Consider the following 22885-nt stretch of genomic DNA (forward strand, 5'->3'; position numbering starts at 1 on the left):
GACTGAGGTGGGGCAGATCAGCTGAGGTCAGGAGTTCAAGACCAGCCTGGCCAACATGGTGAAACCCCATCTCTGCTAAAAATACAAAAAATCAGCTGGGCGTGGTGGTGATGGGCGCCTGTAATCCCAGTTACTCAGAAGGCTGAGGCAGGAGAATTGCTTGAACCCCAGAGGCGGAGGTTACAGAGAGTAAGTTTGCACCATTGCACTCCAGCCTGGCCAACAAGAGCAAAACTCTGTCTCAAAAAAAAAAAAAAAAAAAAAGGCTGGCTATATATATATATATATATAGTATTCCCCTCCCCCCCGCCACAAAGTAGCATACTAAATTTGCTGTTTTTCCTTAACAGTACATTCTGGAGCAGTATACAAAGATCTTCACTATGACCTTTTATTTTAATTAATTAATTAACTTAGATTCTTGCTCTGTCACCCAGGCTGGAGTGCAGTGGCACCATGTCATCTCACTGCACCCTTGGCCTCTGGGGCTCAAGCAGTCCTCTCACCTCAGCCTCCCAAGTAGCTGCGACTACAGGTGTAACTACACCAGCACACCTGGCTAATTTTGCTTATTTTTTGTAGACGCGAGGTCTCACTATGTTGCTCAGGATGGTCTCGAACTCCTAGCCTCAAACAACCCTACTGCCTCAGCCTCCCAAAGTGCTGGGATTTCAGACAGGGGAGCTACCATGTCCAGCCCATTATTATGATCTTTTAGATCAAAGTTTGTAATTAGAACTTTTTGAAGCTGCATACTACCTACCACATTGAATGGATGTACCAGGGTTATTCAGTCACTGTTGAAACCTTTTACTAGCACACAGATAGCCTTCTGCAGTTTATTTTAACCTTTTTCTATATGAAATGGATAGTGGTGCATTCAGTGCATTGTAATTCACAATCATCCTACATTATCATTTGGCTTTGCCTTGTAAGAATACGTGTTTCAAGTGTTTTTTTTTTAAGGTATGGATAGCCTTTACCCTACTTGTAGTTGTGTTAGTTGACTTGAAACCTTTTCCTTCTATACCTCAGACATTAATTGCAATTAAAAAAAATGCTTAAACTCTTTACCAAAACCAAAAAATAAAAGATGGCTATTTTTATTGCATTTAAACTTTTGTTCCATGAGAGTACTGAATTAATTGTTTTTTAATGTGTTTTGATTTTGGTCGGGTGGTAACTTACGCTAGAAACTTTTTGTATTGTTGTACTTGCTATGTTACTAAAATAGAAAGCGGCCCATGTATATTTTTTCTTTTTTCTTTATAACTAAAGAAAACTTACTTGTGAAACATGAAATAATAAAATTATTTTCAGAAGCATTTTTAATATTAACATGAAAGTAAGCAGTTATTTATGATGGAAAGAAATCTGAAATATGTATAAAAAGAGATCTTGTCTTTATGCTGTCTTTCCATTTAATCACATCGCAGGTTTTATTTTCGTGTTTTTATTTAGAAGGTAGGTTTTTCAGAGCTGATTTGCATGAAAGGCTGTAACTTGAAAGAGCTGTTTTTGTATTCTCATTTAATGTGGTTAAGCAAGAGTAGTACAGGAAGGCTGACATAAGTACTTAGTCTGGTAAAATACAGAATAGGTACCATTTAAACATTAACCAGCCGAGTGTGGTGGCTCACGCTTGTGATCCCAGCACTTTGGGAGGCTGAGGCAGGCAGATCGCTTGAGCCCAGGAGTTTGAGACCATCCTGGGCAACATGGTGAAATCCTGTTACTACTAAAAATTCAAAAATTAGCCAGGCATGGTGGTGTGTGCCTATAATCCTAGCCACTCGGGAGGCTGAAGTGGGAGGATCACTTGAATGGGGCAGGGGTCGGGGGTGTGAGGTTGCAGTGAACCAAGATCATGCCACTGCACTCCAACCTGGGCGAGGGCAGTGAGACCCTGTCTCACAAAAAACAATATTAACCAAGTGAGTTTATAGTTACAGTCTACAGTCTAATTATAATAAGCCATCTCCCTCAGAAACCTATCTCATATCTTTCTTTGTATTCGATACTTAGAATTTTTAATTTTTATTTATTTATTTTTATTTGAGACAGAGTCTCACTCTGTCACCCAGGCTGGAGTGCAATGGCATGATCTCAGCTCACTGCAACCTCCACCCCACTGGTGTTCAAGTAATTCTCATGCCTCAGCCTCCCAAGTAACCGGGATTGCAGGTGACTGCCACCACACCTAGCTAATTTTTGTATTTTTAGTAGAGACAGGGTTTCACCATGTTGGCCAGGCTGGTCTTGAACTCCTGACCTCAAGTGATCCACCTGCCTCGGCCTCCCAAAGTGCTGGGATTACAGGTGTGAACCACTGCACCCAGCCAGTTAACTCTTTCTGTGTGATTCATTGGCTTGTATTAAAGATGAATTTCAGCTTTTATTCATATTTGTTTTTTGAGGCTTATTTGGTATTGGGAGTTTTCCTCTCTCACTTTTTGCTAATGAGGAAAACAAGTGGATAATTTAAAAGATTAACTCAGAGTAATGAATAAAATTACGAATTCAATTGAATACAGTAGTCTTCAACACTGGGCTCTAAAATGTTCAGGTTAGGTCACCTGTCGTAGTTCCAATTTATGGGTTTTGGAAAAAGCAGATTGCTTTAACAGGTGAATATAATACACTTTACGTAGTGTATCTATTTGGCAGACAAGTAGAGAAACATTTCAGGCATAAATACAGTTGTTAACATTTGGGATTATTGTCTTAACCTTTCGTCACTGATTGGAATTCTGTGGTGACACATTTGAGATTAGCTTTGTTAACAGTCACTTCTTGTTAGAAGTGACTTTATTTAAAGAAAATAAGTTAGCTTTACTCACTTGTGTAGTAATTCCACGTTAAAATAAAGTTTCAGCTATTTTGGGGGTGTAAGAATAGTTGATAAGTATGGTCAGGTTATTTTTTTCTAGATTTAGTTGGTATACATTGATCAGTAGGATTCTCTGTATGTTTGAGATACTATACTAGTTGAAGATGTGGACTTAAACAAGTGAGAAGGAGTGCTTGTATATCAAGTCTACTCATGCTAGTTCAGGTTAGCATACTTTTCCTAAAGTGCTTTACCTGAATTTTCAGTGTCTTTGGTAAAGCAGTGTATCGCTGATAGCTTTATTGACCACATAAATAACATGTATTTATCATCAGTGTTTTTTTATAATTCACTTGTCTTCATGTGTCCTTGTTCTTAGATGAGAATGCAGCAAATTTCGTAAATTTTTATGGCCTATGTATTTTGCTTTTTCTACATGTCAGTTTTGAGATGTTTACCTCTTTTCCTTTAAGAATTGCTTGAAAAGGCCAGGTGCGGTGGCTCACGCTTATAATCCCAGCACTTTGGGAGGCCAAGGCGGGCAGATCACGAGGTCAGGAGATCGAGACCATCTGGCTAACATGGTGAAACCCCGTCTCTACTAAAAATACAAAAAATTAGCCGGGTGTGGTGGCAGGCACCTGTAGTCCCAGCTACTTGGGAGACTGAGGCAGAATTGCGTGAACCTGGGAGGTGGAGCTTGCAGTGAGCCGAGATTGCGCCACTGGACTCCAGCCTGGGTGACAGAGCGAGACTCTGTCTCAAAAAAAAAAAAAAGAATTGCTTGAAGTAAGAAAGCTGAAAACTAGTACTGTTGTTAAGGAGTTTCTTTGATTCAAAAAGTAATGAGAACATATGATAGGAACGGGAATGTTAGGCCCAGGGGACATTATATAATAAGGACAAGATGTTGCCTTTGTTTCTTTGAAATTTAAACTCTATATGGGGAGACAAGAACAATAAATGCAAGTCAAGGCTGTATGTGATTGTTAGATTGTAAAGTATATGCTGTAGGAGTTGAGGAGTTTAGTAGTGATATCTGGAAAGGTAAGAAAAGGATAGGAAAAGGCATAATAATGCTGAGTACCTAGTAGACATTCAGATAATTGTCGAAGGAAGGAAAGGCATTAGTAGTCCCTGAGTGAATTAAGATAGATATGGGGGTGATGTGGTATGTGTGTGGTGTGGAGACTGAGAGGGAGGAAGGTGGTGAAACAACAGCAATACGAAAAATAATTTGATAGCTTTGGCAAGATAAGGGAGTCCCAGTCTCCATAAAAAGCTAAAAAAAGTAGCCAACTGAGGAGACTTGGGTGGGAGGATCTCTTGAACCCAGGAGTTTGAGGCTGCAGTGAGCTATGATCGTGCTACTGCACTCCAGCCCAGACTCTGGGTGGCAGTGGGTAACAGAGCAAGACCCTGTCAAAAAAAGAAAAGAAAGAAAGAAAGATTTTGAACAAGACTATCTAGATTTGAACTTAAAAGAGACCACCATCGCTATTGAGATTCCTTCTGGGGAGTACCGTAAAAGTAGCTTAACTAGGTAGGAAAATGATAATCCCAGCACTTTGGGAGGCCGAGGTGGGCAGATCACTTGAGAACAGCTTGGCCAACGTGGTGAAACCCTGTCTCTACTAAAAATACAAAAATTAGCCAGGCTTGCCCGGGCGCGGTGGCTCACGCCTGTAGTCCCAGCACTTTGGGAGGCCAAGGCGGGCGAATCACCCGAGTTTGGGAGTTCAAGACCAGCCTGACCAACATGGAGAAACCCCATCTCTCCTAAAAATACAAAATTATCCAGGCTTGATGGTACATGCCTGTAATCCCAGCTACTCAGGAGGCTGAGGCAGGAGAATCACTTGAACCCGGGAGGTGGAGGTTGTGGTGAGCCGAGATCGCGCCATTGCACTCCAGCCTGGGCAACAAGAGCAAAACTTTGTCTCAAAATAATAATAATAATAATAATAATAATAATAATAATAATAATTAGCCAGGCATGGTGGCTAACACCTGTAATCCCAGCTACATGGGAGGCTGAGGCAGGAGATTCGCTTGAACCCAGGAGGTGGAGGTTGCAGTGAGCTGAGATCGTGCCACTGTACTCCAGCCTGGGCGACAGAGTGAGACTTGGTTTCAAAAAAAGAAAGTGATGATACTGTAATCCCAGTACTTTGGGAGACCGAGGCAGGTGGATCACCTGAGGTCAGGGGTTTGAGACCAGCCTGGCCAACATGGCAAAACCCCATCTCTACTAAAAAATAAAATAAAAAAAATTAGCCGGGTGTGGTGGCGGGTGCCTGTACTCTCAACTACTTGGGAGGCTGAGACAGGAGAATTGCTTGAACCTGGAAGGCAGAGATTGCAGTGAGCCAAGATCGCACTATTGCACTCCAGCCTGAGCGACAGCAAGACTCTGTCTCAGGAAAAAAAAAAAAGTGATAATAATGTCAAATGTTTATTGAGTGCTTCCTATCTTCTAAGTAGTGTTTTTGGCAGTTAAATGCATCTGTAAACAAGATAAAACCAAATCTCTGTCCTAAAGAAGCTTGTATTCTAATGGGAGGAAATGGACATTGCATAAAATATTTATAAATAAAAAATAAAGTCAACCCTCATATTAGGGATCCTAGTCTTCCACTAGGAAGACTGGGCACAGTGGCTCACACCTGTAATTCCAGCACTGTGGGTGGCTCAGGCGGGTGGATCACAAGGTCAAGAGATCGAGACCATCCTGGCCAACATGGTGAAACCCTGTCTCTACTAAAAAATGCAAAAATTAGCTGGGTGTGGTGGCGGGTGCCTGCAGTCCCAGCTACCTGTGAGGCTGAGGCAGGAGAATTGCTTGAACCCGGGAAGCAGAGTTTGCAGTGAACCGAGATCACACCACTGTACTCCAGCCTGGTGACGGAGCGAGACTCCATCTCAAAAAAAAAAAAATAATAATAAAGGCTAGGAATAAAATAAGGTACTACAATATAGAATGATGGGAGAATCTCAAAGGAAATAATATTTGAGGTGTCATCTTTTTAAAAAAGTTATTTTAGATTCATGGGGTACATGTGCATGTTTGTTACATGGGTATGTTGCATGTTGGTAGGGATTGGGCTTCTAGTGTGCCCATTACCCAATTAGTAGTGAACATTGTACTCATCAGGTAATCTTTTTTTTTTTTTTAGATGGATTCTCACTCTGTTGCCCAGGCTGGAGTGCAGTGGTGTCATCTTGGCTCACTGCAACCTCTGCCTCCTGGGTTCAAATGATTCTTCTGCCTCAGCCTCCCAATAGGGGGGATTACAGGCATCCGCCATCATGCCTAGCTAATTTTTGTATTTTTGGTAGAGACGGGGTTTTGGCATGTTGGCCAGGCTGGTCTCGAACTCCTGACCTCAGGTGATCCACCTATCTTGGCCTCCCAAAGTGCTGGCATTATAAGCATGAGCCATGGCACCCGGCCATTAGGTAATTTTTCAACCCACTGCCCCATCTTTTGGAGCCCCAAGTGTTAATTATTTCCATCTTTATGTCCATGTGTACCCATGGTTTAGCTCCCACTTGCAAGTGAGAACATGTAGTATTTGGTCTTCTGTTTCTGAGTTAGTTCACTAAGGACACTGGCCTCCAGCTCCATGCATGTTGCTGCAAAGGACGTGATTTTATTCATTTTTATGGCTGTGTGAGGTGTCATTTTATTATCGAGAAGCAGCAGTCTGGTGAAGATCTGGAGGGAATGGTATTCCAAGAAGGAACAGCAGGTGAAAAGGCTGTGAGCCAGAAATTATCTAGGAATGTTTGAGGGACAGAGAGAAGGCTAATGTGACTGAAACCTAGAGAAAATGAGGAGGAGGGACTATGGAAAGAGGTAAGGTCAGAAAGAGGGTAAGCAGATATGTGGAGTGGGCTGTGAGCGGAGAGGGAAAAATTAAGGACAAATGAGGTTTTGATCTGAGCAGTTGGGTAGATGGTAGTGTTACTGTCATAGGAATGACTTGGGGAAGGACTGAATTAGGTATATGGGATAATCGTCATCAGTTCAATTTTGACAATGCTATATTTGAGATAAATAGGAGGTATCCAAGTAGTACCCAAAAAGGAAGTCCCTATTAGCTGGATGGGTGGGAAGAGCCAACAAATGAAATTAAGGAGGAGTAGCAGTGAGGGGAGGAGGAAAAACTGAAGAATGTGGTCTGTGAAAGGCTAGGAAAGAAATTGATCACTAGCTTTAAGATGCCGGTCTAGTAACTTATTTAAAGCTGTTTGGCTAATGAGAATGAATAGAGAAGAGAGAGAGAGACTGATGATAGAGGAGAGGAAATAAATAGAAAATGGAAGTCCTTGAGGCAAGAGGATAGGACACTGAGCAAAGTGGTGGGATCATCAATTGAGAGTGGTCATGAAGATTATGGTGATAGAGATTTGGGGTAGGGGAATGTGTGAAATAGGCATCTGGGAGAGTAAGGGAACAGAGTGGCACAAGCCATAGAGTTAGTAAATGGCAGGGACAGGATTCTGACCTAGGTATCAAAGTTTGATTTTTTTCTGTATTAAATTGCCACCCTAGGCCAGGCGTGGTGGCTCATGCCTGTAATCTCAACACTTGGGAGGCCAAGGCGGACAGATTGTTTGAGCTTAGGAGTTCTGAGACCAGCCTAGGCAACATGGTGAAACCCTGTGTCTACAAAAAATATAAAAATTAGCTGGACGTAAGTGGCGTGTGCCTCTAGTCCCAGCTACTCAGGAGGCTGAGGTGGGAGGATAGCTTGAGCCCGGGAGGCAGAGGTTGCAGTGAGCCAAGATTGTGCCATTGCCTCCAGCCTGGGTGACAGGCAGGTCCTGTCTCAAATTTAGAAAGCCACCCTAACAAGCAAAGTAGTAAATACTAAAGGTGTGTTTTCGTGGAGAATCAGAAAAATTGCGACCAGGTGAGCCCAAAAGTGAAGCTTAAAAGAAAGCACCTTACTAGCTTTTCTACTCATGGCAATTATTATTTGTTACCTTGTATTATAGTTATTTGATGTACCTCTGTGGTATGTTACTTCAAGTAAGTATAAAATTTCTGGTGGGGTAGGGACCGTGAACTAACATTTTGCCTTTACAGACCTAGCACTGCTTTTACAAGGTGGATCCTTAAATGATTATTGAACAAATAGCCTCTGATTGATATGAGAAGTGATATTTATAGTTAAGTGTTGCCTTTCTAAAATGTCATTCAGGCAGGGTGCGGTGGCTCACACCTGTAATCCTAGCACTTTGGGAGATCAAGGTGGGTTGATCACTAGAGGTCAGGAATTTGAGACCAGCCTTATCAACATGGTGAAACCCTGTCTCTACTAAAAATACAAAAATCAGCTATGCATGGTGGCACATGCCTGTAATCCCAGTTACTCCAGTGGCTAAGCAAGGAGAATCGCTTGAACTCCGCAGGCGGAGATTGTAGTGAGCCAAGATCGCACCACTGAACTCCAGTCCGGGTACCAGAGTGAGACTCTGTCTCAAAAAAAAAAAAAATAAAGTCATTGAGCAGTCCATCAGCATGGTTGTGTGCTACTGAGATATGTTTTGATGCAGTTTTCACATTTGCCATAAGCCCTGCTCACTGTTGGTAGTTAGCTAGGACGTCCATTCTCTACCAAAACTCTGGCATAGTGTGGCTCAGGATGTGACTCAGTGTGTTTAGAAGAGGTTTGCAAATGTGTATGATCATAGTCTGAGCAGAAAGCTAGGTAGATGTGACCTTTTGTGATAAAAGTTAATTTTCTGGCCGGGCGCGGTGTCTCACGCCTGTAATCCCAGCACTTTGGGAGGCCGAGGCAGGTGGATCACAAGGTCAGGAGATCAAGACCATCCTGGCAAACGTGGTGAAACCCCGTCTCTACTAAAAATACAAAAAATTAGCCGGGCGTTGTGGCTGGCGCCTGTAGTCCCAGCTACTCTGGAGGCTGAGGCAGGAGAACGGCGTGAACCCAGGAGGCGGAGCTTGCAGTCAGCCGAGATTGTATCACTGCACTCCAGCCTGGGCGACAGAGGGAGACTCCCTAAAGTATAATTTAAAAAAAAAAGTTTTAATTTTGTAGATTTCTGCCTGATGCATATTTCTAGATCACTGAAGATTGGAGGAAGTTTAACTCTTGAATATATAACACCATAGGTGCTTAAATGTGTAAATGTCAAAGCATGCATGACTTTAACTCATTCATTCCAAACTTTTTTCCCCCCACAACAGATGCTTCCACCTGTACTTGCTGGGAAGCAGATCAAGGATTTAGAAACCTAAAATTAAAACAAGACTTGAGGTACAGTGTAGGATGGGGCAGCAGGAGCAGTGAAATTCCTCTTGTTTCCTAATGGTGAAGATAATCACTTAGTAATTGAGAAGAGTTCCCTGCCAATATTTCTGTTTCTATCTTGCTTTGGGTGGGGGACAACAAGCACCTTCCTTCTAGGGAGTTAAGGGTACTACTCTCCTGCCTCTGGGCTAGGATATGTTCAAAGCAATGTTAGGCAATACTCTTTGGTGTGTAATTGGTGGCTTCCTTTCTTTTGTTACCAGTTTTCCTGTCTTTTAAGTTTTCTCTTCACAATATCGTTACCCCTGTAATCTCATACTCCAGAGTCTAGTTTTTATGTAGCTTATTTTTGTCAGTGCTTACCAGAATATAAATTTAGGAAGATTTGAAGAAATGTTTTTCCATCTGAGGCTCTAGGATTTCCAAGGGTCCACATATTCTTTTTTTTGAGGCAGGGTCTCACTCTGTTGCCCAGACTGGAGTGCAGTGGTGTAATGTTGGCTCACTGCAACCTCTGCCTCCCGGGTTCAAGCGATTCTCATGCCTCAGCCTCCTGAGTAGCTGGGATTATAGGCATGTGCCACTACGCCTGGCTAATTTTTGTATTTTTAGTAGAGATGGGGTTTCACCATGGTGGCCAGGCTGGTCTCCAACTCCTAGACTCATGTGATCTGCCTGCCTCGACCTCCCAAAGTGCTGGGATTATAGGCGTGAACCACAACGCCTGGCCCCCATATTCTTAAGGGTTGGGGATTCTGTGAGAATTTTTTTTTTTTTTTTTTTTTTTTGAGATGGAGTCTCGCTTTGTCGCCCAGGCTGGAGTGCAGTGGCCGGATCTAGGCTCACTGCAAGCTCCGCCTCCCGGGCTCATGCCATTCTCCTGCCTCAGCCTCCTGAGTAGCTGGGACTACTGGCGACTCCGCCGCAACTGGCTAGTTTTTTTGTATTTTTAGTAGAGACGGGGTTTCACCATGTCAGCCAGGATGGTCTTGATCTCCTGACCTCGTGATCCCCCCATCTCGGCCTCCCAAGGTGCTGGGATTACAGGCTTGAGCCACCGCGCCCAGCCTCTGTGAGAATTTTTAACAGCTTTTCGTATTTGATTATCTTTAAGTTTAAAAAATAATTACAGAATGGTTTAAAAAATAGAGATTTCCACTGGGTTCAGTTGCTCATGCCTGTAATCCCAGCACTTTTAGAGGCTAAGGCAGGAGGATCGCTTGAGCTCAGGTGGTTGAGACCAACCTGGACCACATAGACCCCTGTGTCTACAAAAAATATATATTAAAATATATTTTTTAAAACACAGAGATTTCCTGTATACCCTTCACCCAGATTCCCTAGATAAGAACATTTTACCGCATTTGTTTTGTCATTCTCTTTGTATACATATATATACACATCATTACTTTTTTCCTGGAATGCTGGAAATTTGCAGACACCATGCCTCTTTACTCCTATATCTCAAATGTATATTTCCTAAAAACATTACAGTGATCAAATTCAGGAAATTAACATTGATACAATATTATTTTCTAACCTACAGACCTTAAAAATTATTTTGACAAGTTTTAAGTTTAAAATTCTCTGCAATGACAGTTTTCAAATGAAATAAATTTTAATAGGCTAATTTTTGTTTTCTGTCAGAATTCTTGAACTGTGATCTATTCTTATATCTGACAGTGTTTTTCTTTAAATGAGGCCTATACTTCACTCAAGTGTAAGAAACACTGTATTTTAGTTTTCGTAAGAAATCTTTAGGTAGGAGTGAGTTTTTGAAGTCTTTGCTTATTAAAATCAAGATAAAGTAAAAAGCTATTTCTGATTTGTAGTTAGGAAATTCAGTGGAAGGTCTGGAGTAAGACCTAGGATCTCACTTTTGGCTGTCCACCTTGAGAACAGGAATACTCTCTGTCTTGTCTTAGTTAAGTTCTTATCCAGATTCTTAAATATTTTTGATGACAAGGAAACTTAAGTATCCTGTACATTGACACATGTAGTTTTGTTTTTGTTTGAGACAGAGTCTCCCTCTTCTAGGCTGGAGTGCTGTGGCACAATCTCTGCTCACTGTGTAACTTCCACATCCTGGGCTCAGGGGATCCTCCTGCTTCAGCCTCCCAAGTAGCTGAGACTATAGGCATATACCACCACACCTGGCTAGTTTTTGTAGTTTTGTAGTAGACTTTGTCTCAGAAAAAAAATTAGCCCGTTGTGGTGGCTCACACCTGTAGTCCCAGCTACTCAGGAGGCTGAGGCAGAAAGATCACTTGAGTTTGGAAGGTCGAGGCATCAGTGAGCCAAGATTGCGCCACTGGACTCCAGCCTGGAAGATAGAATGAGACCCTGTCTCAAAAAAAAAAAAAAAAAATTAAAATGTACTAAAAATGAGTTAATGGGCCGGGCGCGGTGGCTCACGCCTGTAATCCCAGCACTTTGGGAGGCCGAGGCGGGTGGATCACAAGGTCAGGAGATCGAGACCATGGTGAAACCCCGTCTCTACTAAAAATAGAAAAAATTAGCCGGGCGCAGCGGCGGGTGCCTGTAGTCCCAGCTACTCGGGAGGCTGAGGCAGGAGAATGGCGTGAACCCGGGAGGCGGAGCTTGCAGTGAGCCGAGATTGCGCCACTGCACTCCAGCCTGGGCAACAAAGCAAGACTCCGTCTCAAAAAAAAAAAAAAAAAAAAAAAAAAATGAGTTAAAAGCTGTCATTCTGTAACTTCTATTTGTTGATCCCAGTTCCGACTTTCAGAATTGCACAAAATAAGATTATTTTATCTTCTAAGCTTTCTGATAGTTTGAAATAAACCACTATGGTCCTGTAAATCTTTTTTCTTCTAAGGTAGATAAAAATACTTCTATTTAGCTTTAACCATTTCTTGTGTGACATGATATCCAGAATAGATTTCTTTACTATCCAACTTGTTTGTATTTATTAATACGCTTGATAGGGCCAAACTGCTCTTATTTATCGGGCTTCCCTTTGTAAGTCTTACTTCTAATGTCCTAGCCTAGAGATTGGTTGGTTGGTTTTTTTTTTAAGTCATGTCATTCTTTGGTTCCTTGAGCTTGCCATGACTAAAACTCTTAACTAAGTCTTTTTCCATATATACCATGTGACCTAATAGAGATTTATCTTCATGTTGATATGAATTCTTTAAATATAATTCCATCAGCAAGCTGCAGATTTGCCCACTTTACTATGTTTTTGACAGATAACTGGCTAACATCCTTTTTTTTTTTTTTCCTCTGTAGTAGTTTTTCAGAAGAAGAAATAGGCTATTCTAGCATGATCTCATCCTGTGGAGTTAAATACTTGTTTTCATATGCTTCCTTATTTTTTATGGTAGGGAGTACAGGAGGTTTAATACTCTTAACTTCTTGTTTCCATACCTTTGTTTCATCAACCTTTCTTCAAAAACTCTCTTCTTTGCTCTTGATATTATTTACCAAAACAAGTGTTCTTATGTTAAAAACATTTGTAGCTAGTTCTTGCTGTTAATTGTGGTCTCACAGTTGTATTAATTTCTTCAAAAAGGTCCTGCCCTCTTATTGCTGCAGCAGTCTACTTTTCCTGGCCATGGCTAGGTCTCCTACCTAGGAAGACTCTCCTGGAAATGATGTACTTCAACTCTAAAATAATACTCTGACCATAATTTCCAGTTCTTCCACCTTATTGACCCTTCTGCCTCTCTTCCTAGTTTCTACCAAATCCACTCTTTGAAGCCCTCAGTATCTTGTCCCTACCCTGTTGAGTTTATCAGCTTTTACTCCCTGTCTATTATTTAGGGATCTTTAGGTCAGTCATTTTAATATTTTTGAGAAATCAGTTCTCTCAACTTCTTGCCTTCTACCCCTCTTGTCCCGCCCATCTTGCTGGATTAATTCACTAGTTGTTGCCTCTGATGGCTTAATCCCTTCAACAAAAATAGAATAAGTATGCTAATAAGCTCAATTATAAATTAGTAATGTCCAACTTTGGGCAGCAACATTGAGGATTACAGTCTACTTCCGTTTCTGTTACCTACACTTGAATTTTCTTCGTCTTTTACCCTGTCTCTTCTCCTAGCTTTCGGGGGAAAGAAATTAGTTCTGGGGGAACTAATTATGTCAGAAAAGTAGAGACCAAGAGTATGCTTGCGGCCGGGCGCGGTGGCTCAAGCCTGTAATCCCAGCACTTTGGGAGGCCGAGGCGGGTGGATCACGAGGTGGATCACATGTTGGACAGGCTGGTCTTGAACTCCTAACCTCAGGTGATCCGCCCGCCTCAGCCTCCCAAAGTGCTGGCATTACAGGCTTGAGCCACTGCACCCAGCCTGTGTCTCCTTCTCTTGAGATCACTTCCTCAATCTAATTTAGTGATTCCATAATTTTTCTGTCATCTAAACAACTTGTCTGCTCACCAACTCTATGATGAGGGAGGGTAGCAAGATACAGAATGGCTTATATGTTTTTAAAAAGAAAAACAATGATCTCTGTTTAAAAACCACACCCAAGTGCATGCACAAATGAGTGCAGAAAGCTCTGTAGATCGAAGTGTTAACAGTAGTTGTCTCTGGAAAGTTGGATTATGGACTTTTCCTTTTGCGTGTTTGTAATTTGATTTTTATCTATTAACATTAAATGCTTTTAATGATGAGAAAATTTCCCTCCAAATTTCTGATTGTGCTTATATTCTTTTATTATAAACATTTTATTTTATCAAGTTCTGGGAAATGTCATTTCATTTCATTTCTTTTTTTTTTAAACACCTCCCCCTCCTGTCTTGTCATTTCTGTCAAACAATTCTTTGATTTCTAAAATGGACCTTCATTATTCTCCCTTCCCTCCCAACTTCACAAAAATTTACAATATAACCTGAGCCTATTTTTGTCATATTTTGTCAGGATTATTCTTTTCATCTGCCTGTCCAAAATAGAACTGCTGAAGTTTAAGAAAGTGTTCTGGTCACCTTTGTATTTCCAGCATTTCATATGTGTGCCTATTATGCAGATAAAGCCTGTGGTTGGACATCTCCTGGTACCTTCTGTCTTCTTGAAAAAATTTCAAATGGTACTAATTTAAATCTAAGATACCAGAGGTTCTAATATGCCATCGATTGTAAGAAAATGATTATTTTATGAACGTTGAGAAGTGAAAAAATTTTTCAGTTAAAACTGTGATACCATTGATAGCATGCATCCTGTGGGCAAAATGTATATCATAGAATTGATGAAGTACAGTAGTGCTAACATCACATTTATGAGGTTTTTAGTGGTTTTGGAGTAGAAAAAAATGGTTAATTTTGGCACTGCTTCAGATCTCATTCATGTATTATCAGCTTACTGCCCCCACCCCCCGATCATTACTTGGTTTTGTATGGCTACCACAGACACTGGTGAATGGAATGAATTATGATGAAGTTAGGCCTACATTTGGGGAAAAGGGCTTTGCATATTTCCTTTCAGGAACATTGAAAACAGATTGTTGTATTCCAGTCTTGCCACATAGCCCAATGAGTGACTAGCTGAAAATACAAATCTCGCTGTCATGTCCTTTTGTAGCTTCCTTTTCTCCAAGTAGACAGCCCCTTAGTATGCCTTGATGTGCTAGTGTACACCAGACTTGTGGCTTTTGATTTCTCTTAGTCAGTGTGGTTACCTTTGTTAGAACATAACCCAGAGAGCTGCACACTGTGTTATGGAGCAGATGCATTGTACTGTGGAATAGTCTTGCCTTTGGGACTGTTGAACAGATACCAAAAGAGATTGAGAAGCACTGATCCATAAGATGAAATATGATTCTTCTCATGAGAAACCTGACCACTGCCTCCTACTCCATCTTATTGTTGGCTTCTTTCTGCCTTACACCTTATATTCAGGTAATACTGAACTGTTTATAGATTCTTTACACATATTATTCTGTGTTAAATGTGTGTTTGTGTGACGGGTTTTCACTCAGTTGCTCAGACTGGAGTGCAGTGGCATGATCTTGGCTCAATGCAATTTCTGTCTCCCAGGTTCAAGCAATCCTCCCAACTTAGCCTTCCTTTTAAAAATTATTTTTTATTTTTTATTTTTATTTTTTTTGAGAAAGAGTTTTGGTCTTGTTGCCCAGACTGGAATATAATGGCACGACCTTGGCTCACTGCAACCTCCACTTCCCGGGTTCAAGTGATTCTCCTATCTCAGCCTCCCAAGTAGCTGGGATTACAGGCACGCACCACCATGCTTGGCTAGTTTTGTATTTTTAGTAGAGATGAGGTTTCACCATGTTGGCTAGGCTGGTCTTGAGCTTCTGACCTCAGGTGATCCGCCAGCCTCGGCCTCCCAAAGTGCTGGGATTACAGGCATGAGCCACCGCACCTGGCCTAAAAATTATTTTTAAGAGAGACGAGGTTTTGCTATGTTACCCAGGATGGTCTCGAACTCCTGAACTCAAGTGATCCTCGCAACTTAGCCTCTTAAAGTGTTGGGATTACAAGCGTGGGCCACTATGCCCAGCCTTATTTTATGTGTTAATCTCTGACTCTGCCTGGGATCTTCCCACAAATGTATTCTTCAAAAACGAATCCTCTCTTCAGGAATTTTTTTTTTTTTAAAGACAGCCATCACCACAGCTGGAGTGCAGTGGTGTGATCATGGCTACCTGCAGCCTCGACTTCCTGGGGTCAGGTGATCCTCCCACCTCAGCCTCCCAGGTAGCTAGGACTACAAGTGCACGCCACCATGCCTGGCTATTTTTTTGTATTTTTTATAGAGACAGGGTTTCACCATATTGCCCAGTCTGGTCTCAGTCGCCTGGGCTCAAGCCATCAGCTGGCCTCAGCCTCCTGAAGTGCTGGGATTACAGATGTGAGCCACCACACCTGGGCAGGAAAAATTCTTTGCATTCCTATTTTCCCACTAAACTGAGTTGCATATCATCCTCTTTGCTGCCTCACCATACATATTTCTATTCTTATATTTACTCCATTATGTTGGAATTACTTTTGTTACAGGTTTCTTTTTTGTAACTTACAGGAAGCTGAACTTTTTGAGGGCAGGGATGCTGCTTTATTCAAATTTGGTCTCTAGGACTTAGCATAGTATGTGGCACTATCTTGAGTAAATATGTGTTAAACTAAATGTAACTGAGTCTGAAGGAATGGACAATCCATATAGAATATACCTGTAGGTAGTAAGTATCCTAAGTTTTAATACAAATAACTATTATTTCAATTGTTTTTAAGTATTTATGATTTCTTTTTATTCTTTTGCATGTTTTCTTGGCTGAATGGAAATAGAGAAGAAGAAAATGAGGTAAGTATAATTTAACTAGTCATTCAATGATTATGACATTGACCACTAAACACATTTTAGAAATTGGGTAAAAGCTGAAAATACTCAAAATGTAGCTATCATTTTGAATGTCAAATGAAGTAATAGTTTTTAATTTTGTTTTTAGAGCCATGGTAACTTATCGCAGTGAGGGATATTGTGTATCTCAAAAAAATGGTTTTTAAACTTTAGAGCTTCAAGAGATTTAGGAAAGGTAGAGAAAGTTGGAAGTTCTAAAAATATCTTTTACTTGTTTTTTATGTATTGAGCTTCCATTTAAGATTTAACTTGAAAAGCGGATTCTGTTTCTTAAAGTATTTGGCTCATGCCTGTAATCCCAACACTGGGAAGCTGAGGCAGGTGGATCACTTGAGGTCAGGAGTTTGAGACCAGCCTGGCCAACATGGTGAAACCCCATCTCTACTAAAAATAAGAAAATTAGCCAGACGTGGTGGCTTAGTCCCAGCTACTCAGGAGGCTGAGGCAGGAGAATTGCTTGAACTGGGGAGGAAGAGGTTGCAGTGAGCCAAGATGGTGCCCCCTACGCTTCAGCCTGGGCAACAGAGCAAGACTCTTGTCTCAAAAAAAGTAAAGTATTTGGAATTCACTGCTCCATGATAATACGTGTGACAGTATTTACTTTCCAACTTGAATGACTACTATGTAATTTTGAAAACTGATTTCAGATTTTACTGTGTTGAAAGGGAAGTTATTCTCTTAAATAGCCGAAGTGGATTGAAGAACATGAATTAGAAGAATTTTGCATATGGAAAGTATACCACCATCTTTAATTTAGCATTGAGTTTGTTGCTGTAGATTTTTCTGGTGCTCTTTCTACAACCTATGTTATGTCTTGAACTTCCAAAGCTCACCATTTCCTTTGGTGATTTGGCAAACATGGAGGAAGTAGTCTTCTTAGGTTTGTACCTTGTAATTGTTGCTCATAGAGCAGTATTATTACCTGAGGGTGGGGAAACCCAGGCAGAGACAGTGATGTGTGCCAAGGCAGAGAACTCTCCAGGAAGGCAGAAGGCCTGGTCCTCATTTGGTTGCCTCATCTGTAAAACAAGTAAGTTGGGAAATTCCTCTATATCAGTGGTTTCCCAAACCTGGGACATTGATAAGAATTGCCTGTACTGCTTGTTTTAAAAAAAACCAAAAAAACAAAAACTTCAGAACACGCCAAAAAACAAACCCTTGCCTCATCTTAGAGCTCAATAGCTCCAGTTGATACTTGATATTTCCTAGAGTGTGGGTCACAGATGAATATTATTTTTTTACTTTTAAAGTTTTTTATTTTTTTGAGACAGAGTCTTGCTCTATTGCCCAGGTTGGAGTTCTGTGGTGCCATCTTGGCTCACTGCAACCTCTGCCTCCCGGGTTCCAGTGATTCTCCCACCTCAGCCTCCCAAGTAGTTGGGGTTACAGGCGCATGCTGCCACACCCTGCTAATTTTTGTATTTTTAGTTGAAATGGAGTTTCATTATGTTGGCCAGGCTGGTCTCTAACTCCTGACCTCAAGTGATCCTCCTGCCTCGGCCTCCCAAGGTGCCGGGATTATAGGGGTGAGCCACCGTGCTCGACTCAGATGAGTATTTTTACTGTGCACTCAATGTGATGCCAGGAGACCCCTGGTCTTGATGACCTCCGACTTTTCATCTCTGATAGAACACAAGAACAAACCATATTGAGTACTGAGGTGTTAGATATTGCCCTTTATACAAATGTCCTTTGAACATGTGTCAGGTTTTTTAAAAATTCTTTTTAAAAAATGCTACCTGGAAAATAGTTATAAAACTGAAAAAAATTTATGTAAGAGAAAGAATGGGAAAATTAGGTAATTGTTGAAGCTAGGAGTGGATACTTAGGGATTTATTGTACCATTTTCTATACCTTTGACTGTGTTTGAAAATTTTCGTAATAAAGATATATGTAGCTTAGTGAAATTCATACTATTTGTTATTAAAAAGGGCTTTTCATTTCTCCTGTACACATTTTAAACTGTGCAGTCCATTTGAAAGTAACTATTTATTGTAGTAGTAATTGCTTATTTTGTTCATTTGTAGGCAAAGATTGAAAATGTGCAGAAAACAGGTTTCATCAAAGGACCAATGTTCAAAGGTGTTGCTTCTAGTCGATTTTTGCCCAAAGGCACCAAGACAAAAGTTAATTTGGAAGAACAGGGACGACAGAAGGTGTCATTCAGCTTCAGCCTTACAAAGAAAACTTTGCAGAATAGGTTTCTCACTGCACTTGGCAATGAAAAGCAAAGTGATACTCCAAACCCTCCAGCTGTACCTCTTCAGGTAGACTCGACTCCTAAAATGAAAATGGAAATTGGTGATACCTTATCTACTGCAGAAGAATCTTCCCCACCAAAGTCAAGGGTGGAATTGGGCAAAATTCATTTTAAGAAACACCTGCTTCATGTAACATCCAGGCCATTGCTGGCTACTACCACAGCAGTAGCATCTCTACCTACTCATGCAGCACCACTACCAGCAGTGATAGCAGAATCAACAACTGTAGACTCACCACCCTCATCTCCACCTCCACCGCCTCCACCTGCCCAAGCCACAACACCCTCATCACCAGCACCAATAACAGAGCCAGTGGCCTTGCCACATACACCAGTAACAGTTCTAATGGCAGCACCAGTACCCTTACCAGTAGATGTAGCAGTTAGATCTCTGAAAGAACCACCAATTATAATTGTACCAGAATCTTTAGAAGCAGATACTAAGCAGGACACTGTATCTAATAGTTCAGAAGAACACATAACTCAAATATTGAATGAGCAAGCAGATATTTCCTCAAAAAAAGAAGATTCCCATATTGGGAAGGATGAAGAAATTCCAGATAGTTCTAAGATTAGTCTGAGCTGTAAAAAAACAGGTTCTAAGAAGAAATCCTCACAATCTGAAGGCACCTTTCTTGGTTCAGAATCTGATGAAGATTCTGTACGGACTTCTTCAAGTCAAAGATCACATGATTTAAAATTTTCAGCAAGCATTGAAAGGGAAAGAGATTTTAAAAAGAGCTCAGCACCTTTAAAAAGTGAGGATCTAGGGAAATCTTCACGATCTAAAACAGAGAGAGAGGATAAATATTTTAGCTATTCAAAACTTGAAAGAGATACTCGGTATGTATCTTCCCGATGTAGATCAGAAAGAGAGCGACGGCGGAGCAGATCTCATTCTAGGTCTGAGAGGGGCCCTAGAACTAATTTATCCTATTCCAGGTCAGAACGATCTCATTATTATGACTCTGATCGTCGCTACCATAGGAGCTCCCCTTATCGAGAGAGGACACGCTATTCTCGGCCATACACAGATAACAGAGCACGAGAGAGTTCTGACTCAGAAGAAGAGTATAAGAAGACATACTCAAGGCGTACCTCATCTCATTCCTCTTCTTACAGAGACCTAAGGACATCCTCCTATTCTAAATCTGATCGGGACTGTAAAACTGAGACCTCTTACTTAGAGATGGAAAGAAGAGGCAAGTATTCTTCAAAACTAGAAAGAGAATCTAAAAGGACTTCAGAAAATGAAGCAGTTAGAAGATGTTGTTCTCCCCCTAATGAACTGGGATTCCGACGAGGGTCATCATATTCTAAGCACGACAGTAGTGCTTCCCGCTATAAATCTACCCTTTCAAAACCTATACCCAAGTCTGATAAATTTAAAAATTCTTTCTGTTGTACAGAATTAAATGAAGAAATCAAACAGTCTCATTCTTTTAGTTTACAGACACCTTGTTCAAAAGGTAGTGAATTAAGAATGATTAATAAAAACCCTGAAAGAGAAAAGGCTGGGTCTCCAGCTCCATCAAATCGATTAAATGATTCACCTACTTTAAAAAAGCTAGATGAATTTCCTATTTTCAAGTCTGAATTTATAACACATGATAGCCATGATAGTATTAAGGAATTAGACTCTTTATCTAAATTGAGGAATGATCAATTAAGAAGTTTTTGTCCCATAGAATTAAATATAAATGGATCTCCTGGGGCAGAATCTGATTTAGCAACATTTTGCACTTCTAAAACTGATGCTGTTTTAATGACTTCTGATGATAGTGTGACTGGATCGGAAGTATCCCCTTTGGTCAAAGCATGCATGCTTTCATCAAATGGATTTCAGAATATTAGTAGATGCAAAGGAAAAGACTTGGATGATACACGCATACTGCATAAGAAGTCAGAAAGCCCATTTAGAGAAACAGAACCTCTGGTGTCACCACACCAAGATAAACTCATGTCTTTGCCAGTTATGACTATAGATTATTCCAAAACTGTAGTTAAAGAACCAGTTGATACGAGGGTTTCTTGCTGCAAAACCAAAGATTCAGACATATACTGTACTTCAAATGATAGCAACAACCCTTCTTTGTGTAACTCCGAAGCTGAAAATATAGAGCCTTCAGTTATGAAGATTTCTTCAAATAGCTTTATGAATGTGCATTTGGAATCAAAACCAGTTATATGTGATAGTAGAAATTTGACAGATCACTCAAAATTTGCATGTGAAGAATATAAGCAGAGCATCGGTAGCACTAGTTCAGCTTCTGTTAATCATTTTGATGATTTATATCAGCCTATTGGGAGTTCAGATATTGCTTCATCTCTTCAGAGTCTTCCACCAGGAGTAAAGGTGGACAGTCTAACTCTCTTGAAATGTGGAGAGAACACATCTCCAGTTCTGGATGCAGTGCTAAAGAGTAGAAAAAGTTTGGAGTTTTTAAAGCATGCAGGGAAAGAAACAGTAGTAGAAGTAGGCAGTGACCTTCCTGATTCAGGAAAGGGATTTGCCTCCAGGGAGAACAGGCGTAATAATGGGTTATCTGGGAAATGTTTGCAAGAGGCTCAAGAAGAAGGGAATTCCATATTGCCTGATAGAAGAGGAAGACCAGAAATCTCTTTACATGAAAGAGGAGAAGGAGGACGTGTGCATACTTCTGATGACTCAGAAGTTGTATTTTCTTCTTGTGATTTGAATTTAACCATGGAAGACAGTGATGGTGTAACTTACGCATTAAAGTGTGACAGTAGTGGTCATGCCCCAGAAATTGTGTCTACTGTCCATGAAGATTATTCTGACTCTTCTGAAAGTTCAAGTGATGAAAGTGATTCAGAAGATACAGATTCAGATGATAGCAGTATTCCAAGAAACCGTCTCCAGTCTGTTGTGGTTGTGCCAAAGAATTCTACTTTGCCCGTGGAAGAAACAAGTCCTTGTTCTTCTCGGAGCAGTCAAAGTTATAGACACTATTCTGACCATTGGGAAGATGAAAGATTGGAGTCAAGGAGACATTCATATGAGGAAAAATTTGAAAGTATAGCAAATAAAGCCTGTCCTCAAACTGATAAGTTTTTCCTTCATAAAGGAACAGAGAAGAATCCAGAAATTTCTTTTACACAGTCCAATAGAAAACAAATAGATAACCACCTGCCTGAACTTTCTCATCCTCAGAGTGATGGGGTTGATAGTACAAGTCATACAGATGTGAAATCTGACTCTCTGGGTCACCCAAATTCAGAGGAAACTGTGAAAGCCAAAATATCTTCTAGGCAGCAAGAGGAGCTGCCAATTTATTCTTCTGATTTTGAAGATATCCCAAATAAGTCTTGGCAACAGTCCACTTTCCAAAACAGGCCAGATAGTAGACTGGGAAAAACAGAATTGAGTTTTTCTTCCTCTTGTGAGATATCACGTGTGGATGGCTTGCACTCATCAGAAGAGCTCAGAAACTTAGGTTGGGACTTCTCTCAAGAAAAGCCTTCTACCACATATCAGCAACCTGACAGTAGCTATGGAACTTGTGGTGGACACAAGTATCAGCAAAATGCAGAACAGTATGGTGGGACACGTGATTACTGGCAAGGCAATGGTTACTGGGATCCAAGATCAGGTAGACCTCCTGGAACTGGGGTTGTGTATGATCGAACTCAAGGACAAGTACCAGATTCCCTAACAGATGATCGTGAAGAAGAGGAGAATTGGGATCAACAGGATGGATCCCATTTTTCAGACCAGTCCAATAAGTATCTTCTATCCCTTCAGAAAGACAAGGGGTCAGTGCAAGCACCTGAAATAAGCAGCAATTCCATTAAGGACACTTTAGCTGTGAATGAAAAGAAAGAGTTTTCAAAAAACTTAGAAAAAAATGATATCAAAGATAGAGGGCCTCTTAAAAAAAGGAGGCAGGAAATAGAGAGTGATTCTGAAAGTGATGGTGAGCTTCAGGACAGAAAGAAAGTTAGAGTGGAGGTAGAGCAGGGAGAGACATCAGTGCCCCCAGGCTCAGCACTGGTTGGGCCCTCCTGTGTCATGGATGACTTCAGGGACCCACAGCGATGGAAGGAATGTGCCAAGCAAGGGAAAATGCCTTGTTACTTTGATCTTATTGAAGAAAATGTTTATTTAACAGAAAGGTAAGTCTAATTAATGCTTGCTTGACAAATTTTAGCTCTT

The 22885-nt window shown here is 40.9% G+C and overlaps 1 protein-coding gene across 3 annotated transcripts in view; it reads left to right on the forward strand.

Annotated features, from left to right (window-relative positions):
• SETD2 (SET domain containing 2) overlaps positions 1 to 22885 on the forward strand; it is a 150587-nt gene that overhangs the window by 21508 nt on the left and 106194 nt on the right. For 2 of the 3 annotated variants that reach the window (XR_003118090.1, XM_025375621.1), the window contains exons 2-3: positions 16376 to 16391; positions 18476 to 22845. Coding sequence is in view for 2 of the 3 variants with exons in the window: in XM_025375621.1 (XP_025231406.1) it covers positions 16376 to 16391; positions 18476 to 22845 (4386 nt within the window). In the remaining variant the exon portion in view is untranslated. The remainder of the gene's footprint in view (positions 1 to 16375; positions 16392 to 18475; positions 22846 to 22885) is intronic. The other variant, XM_025375622.1, reaches the window with a different exon arrangement.

Source organism: Theropithecus gelada, chromosome 2, assembly GCF_003255815.1.
Source record: "Theropithecus gelada isolate Dixy chromosome 2, Tgel_1.0, whole genome shotgun sequence".
Classification (NCBI taxonomy): domain Eukaryota; kingdom Metazoa; phylum Chordata; class Mammalia; order Primates; family Cercopithecidae; genus Theropithecus; species Theropithecus gelada.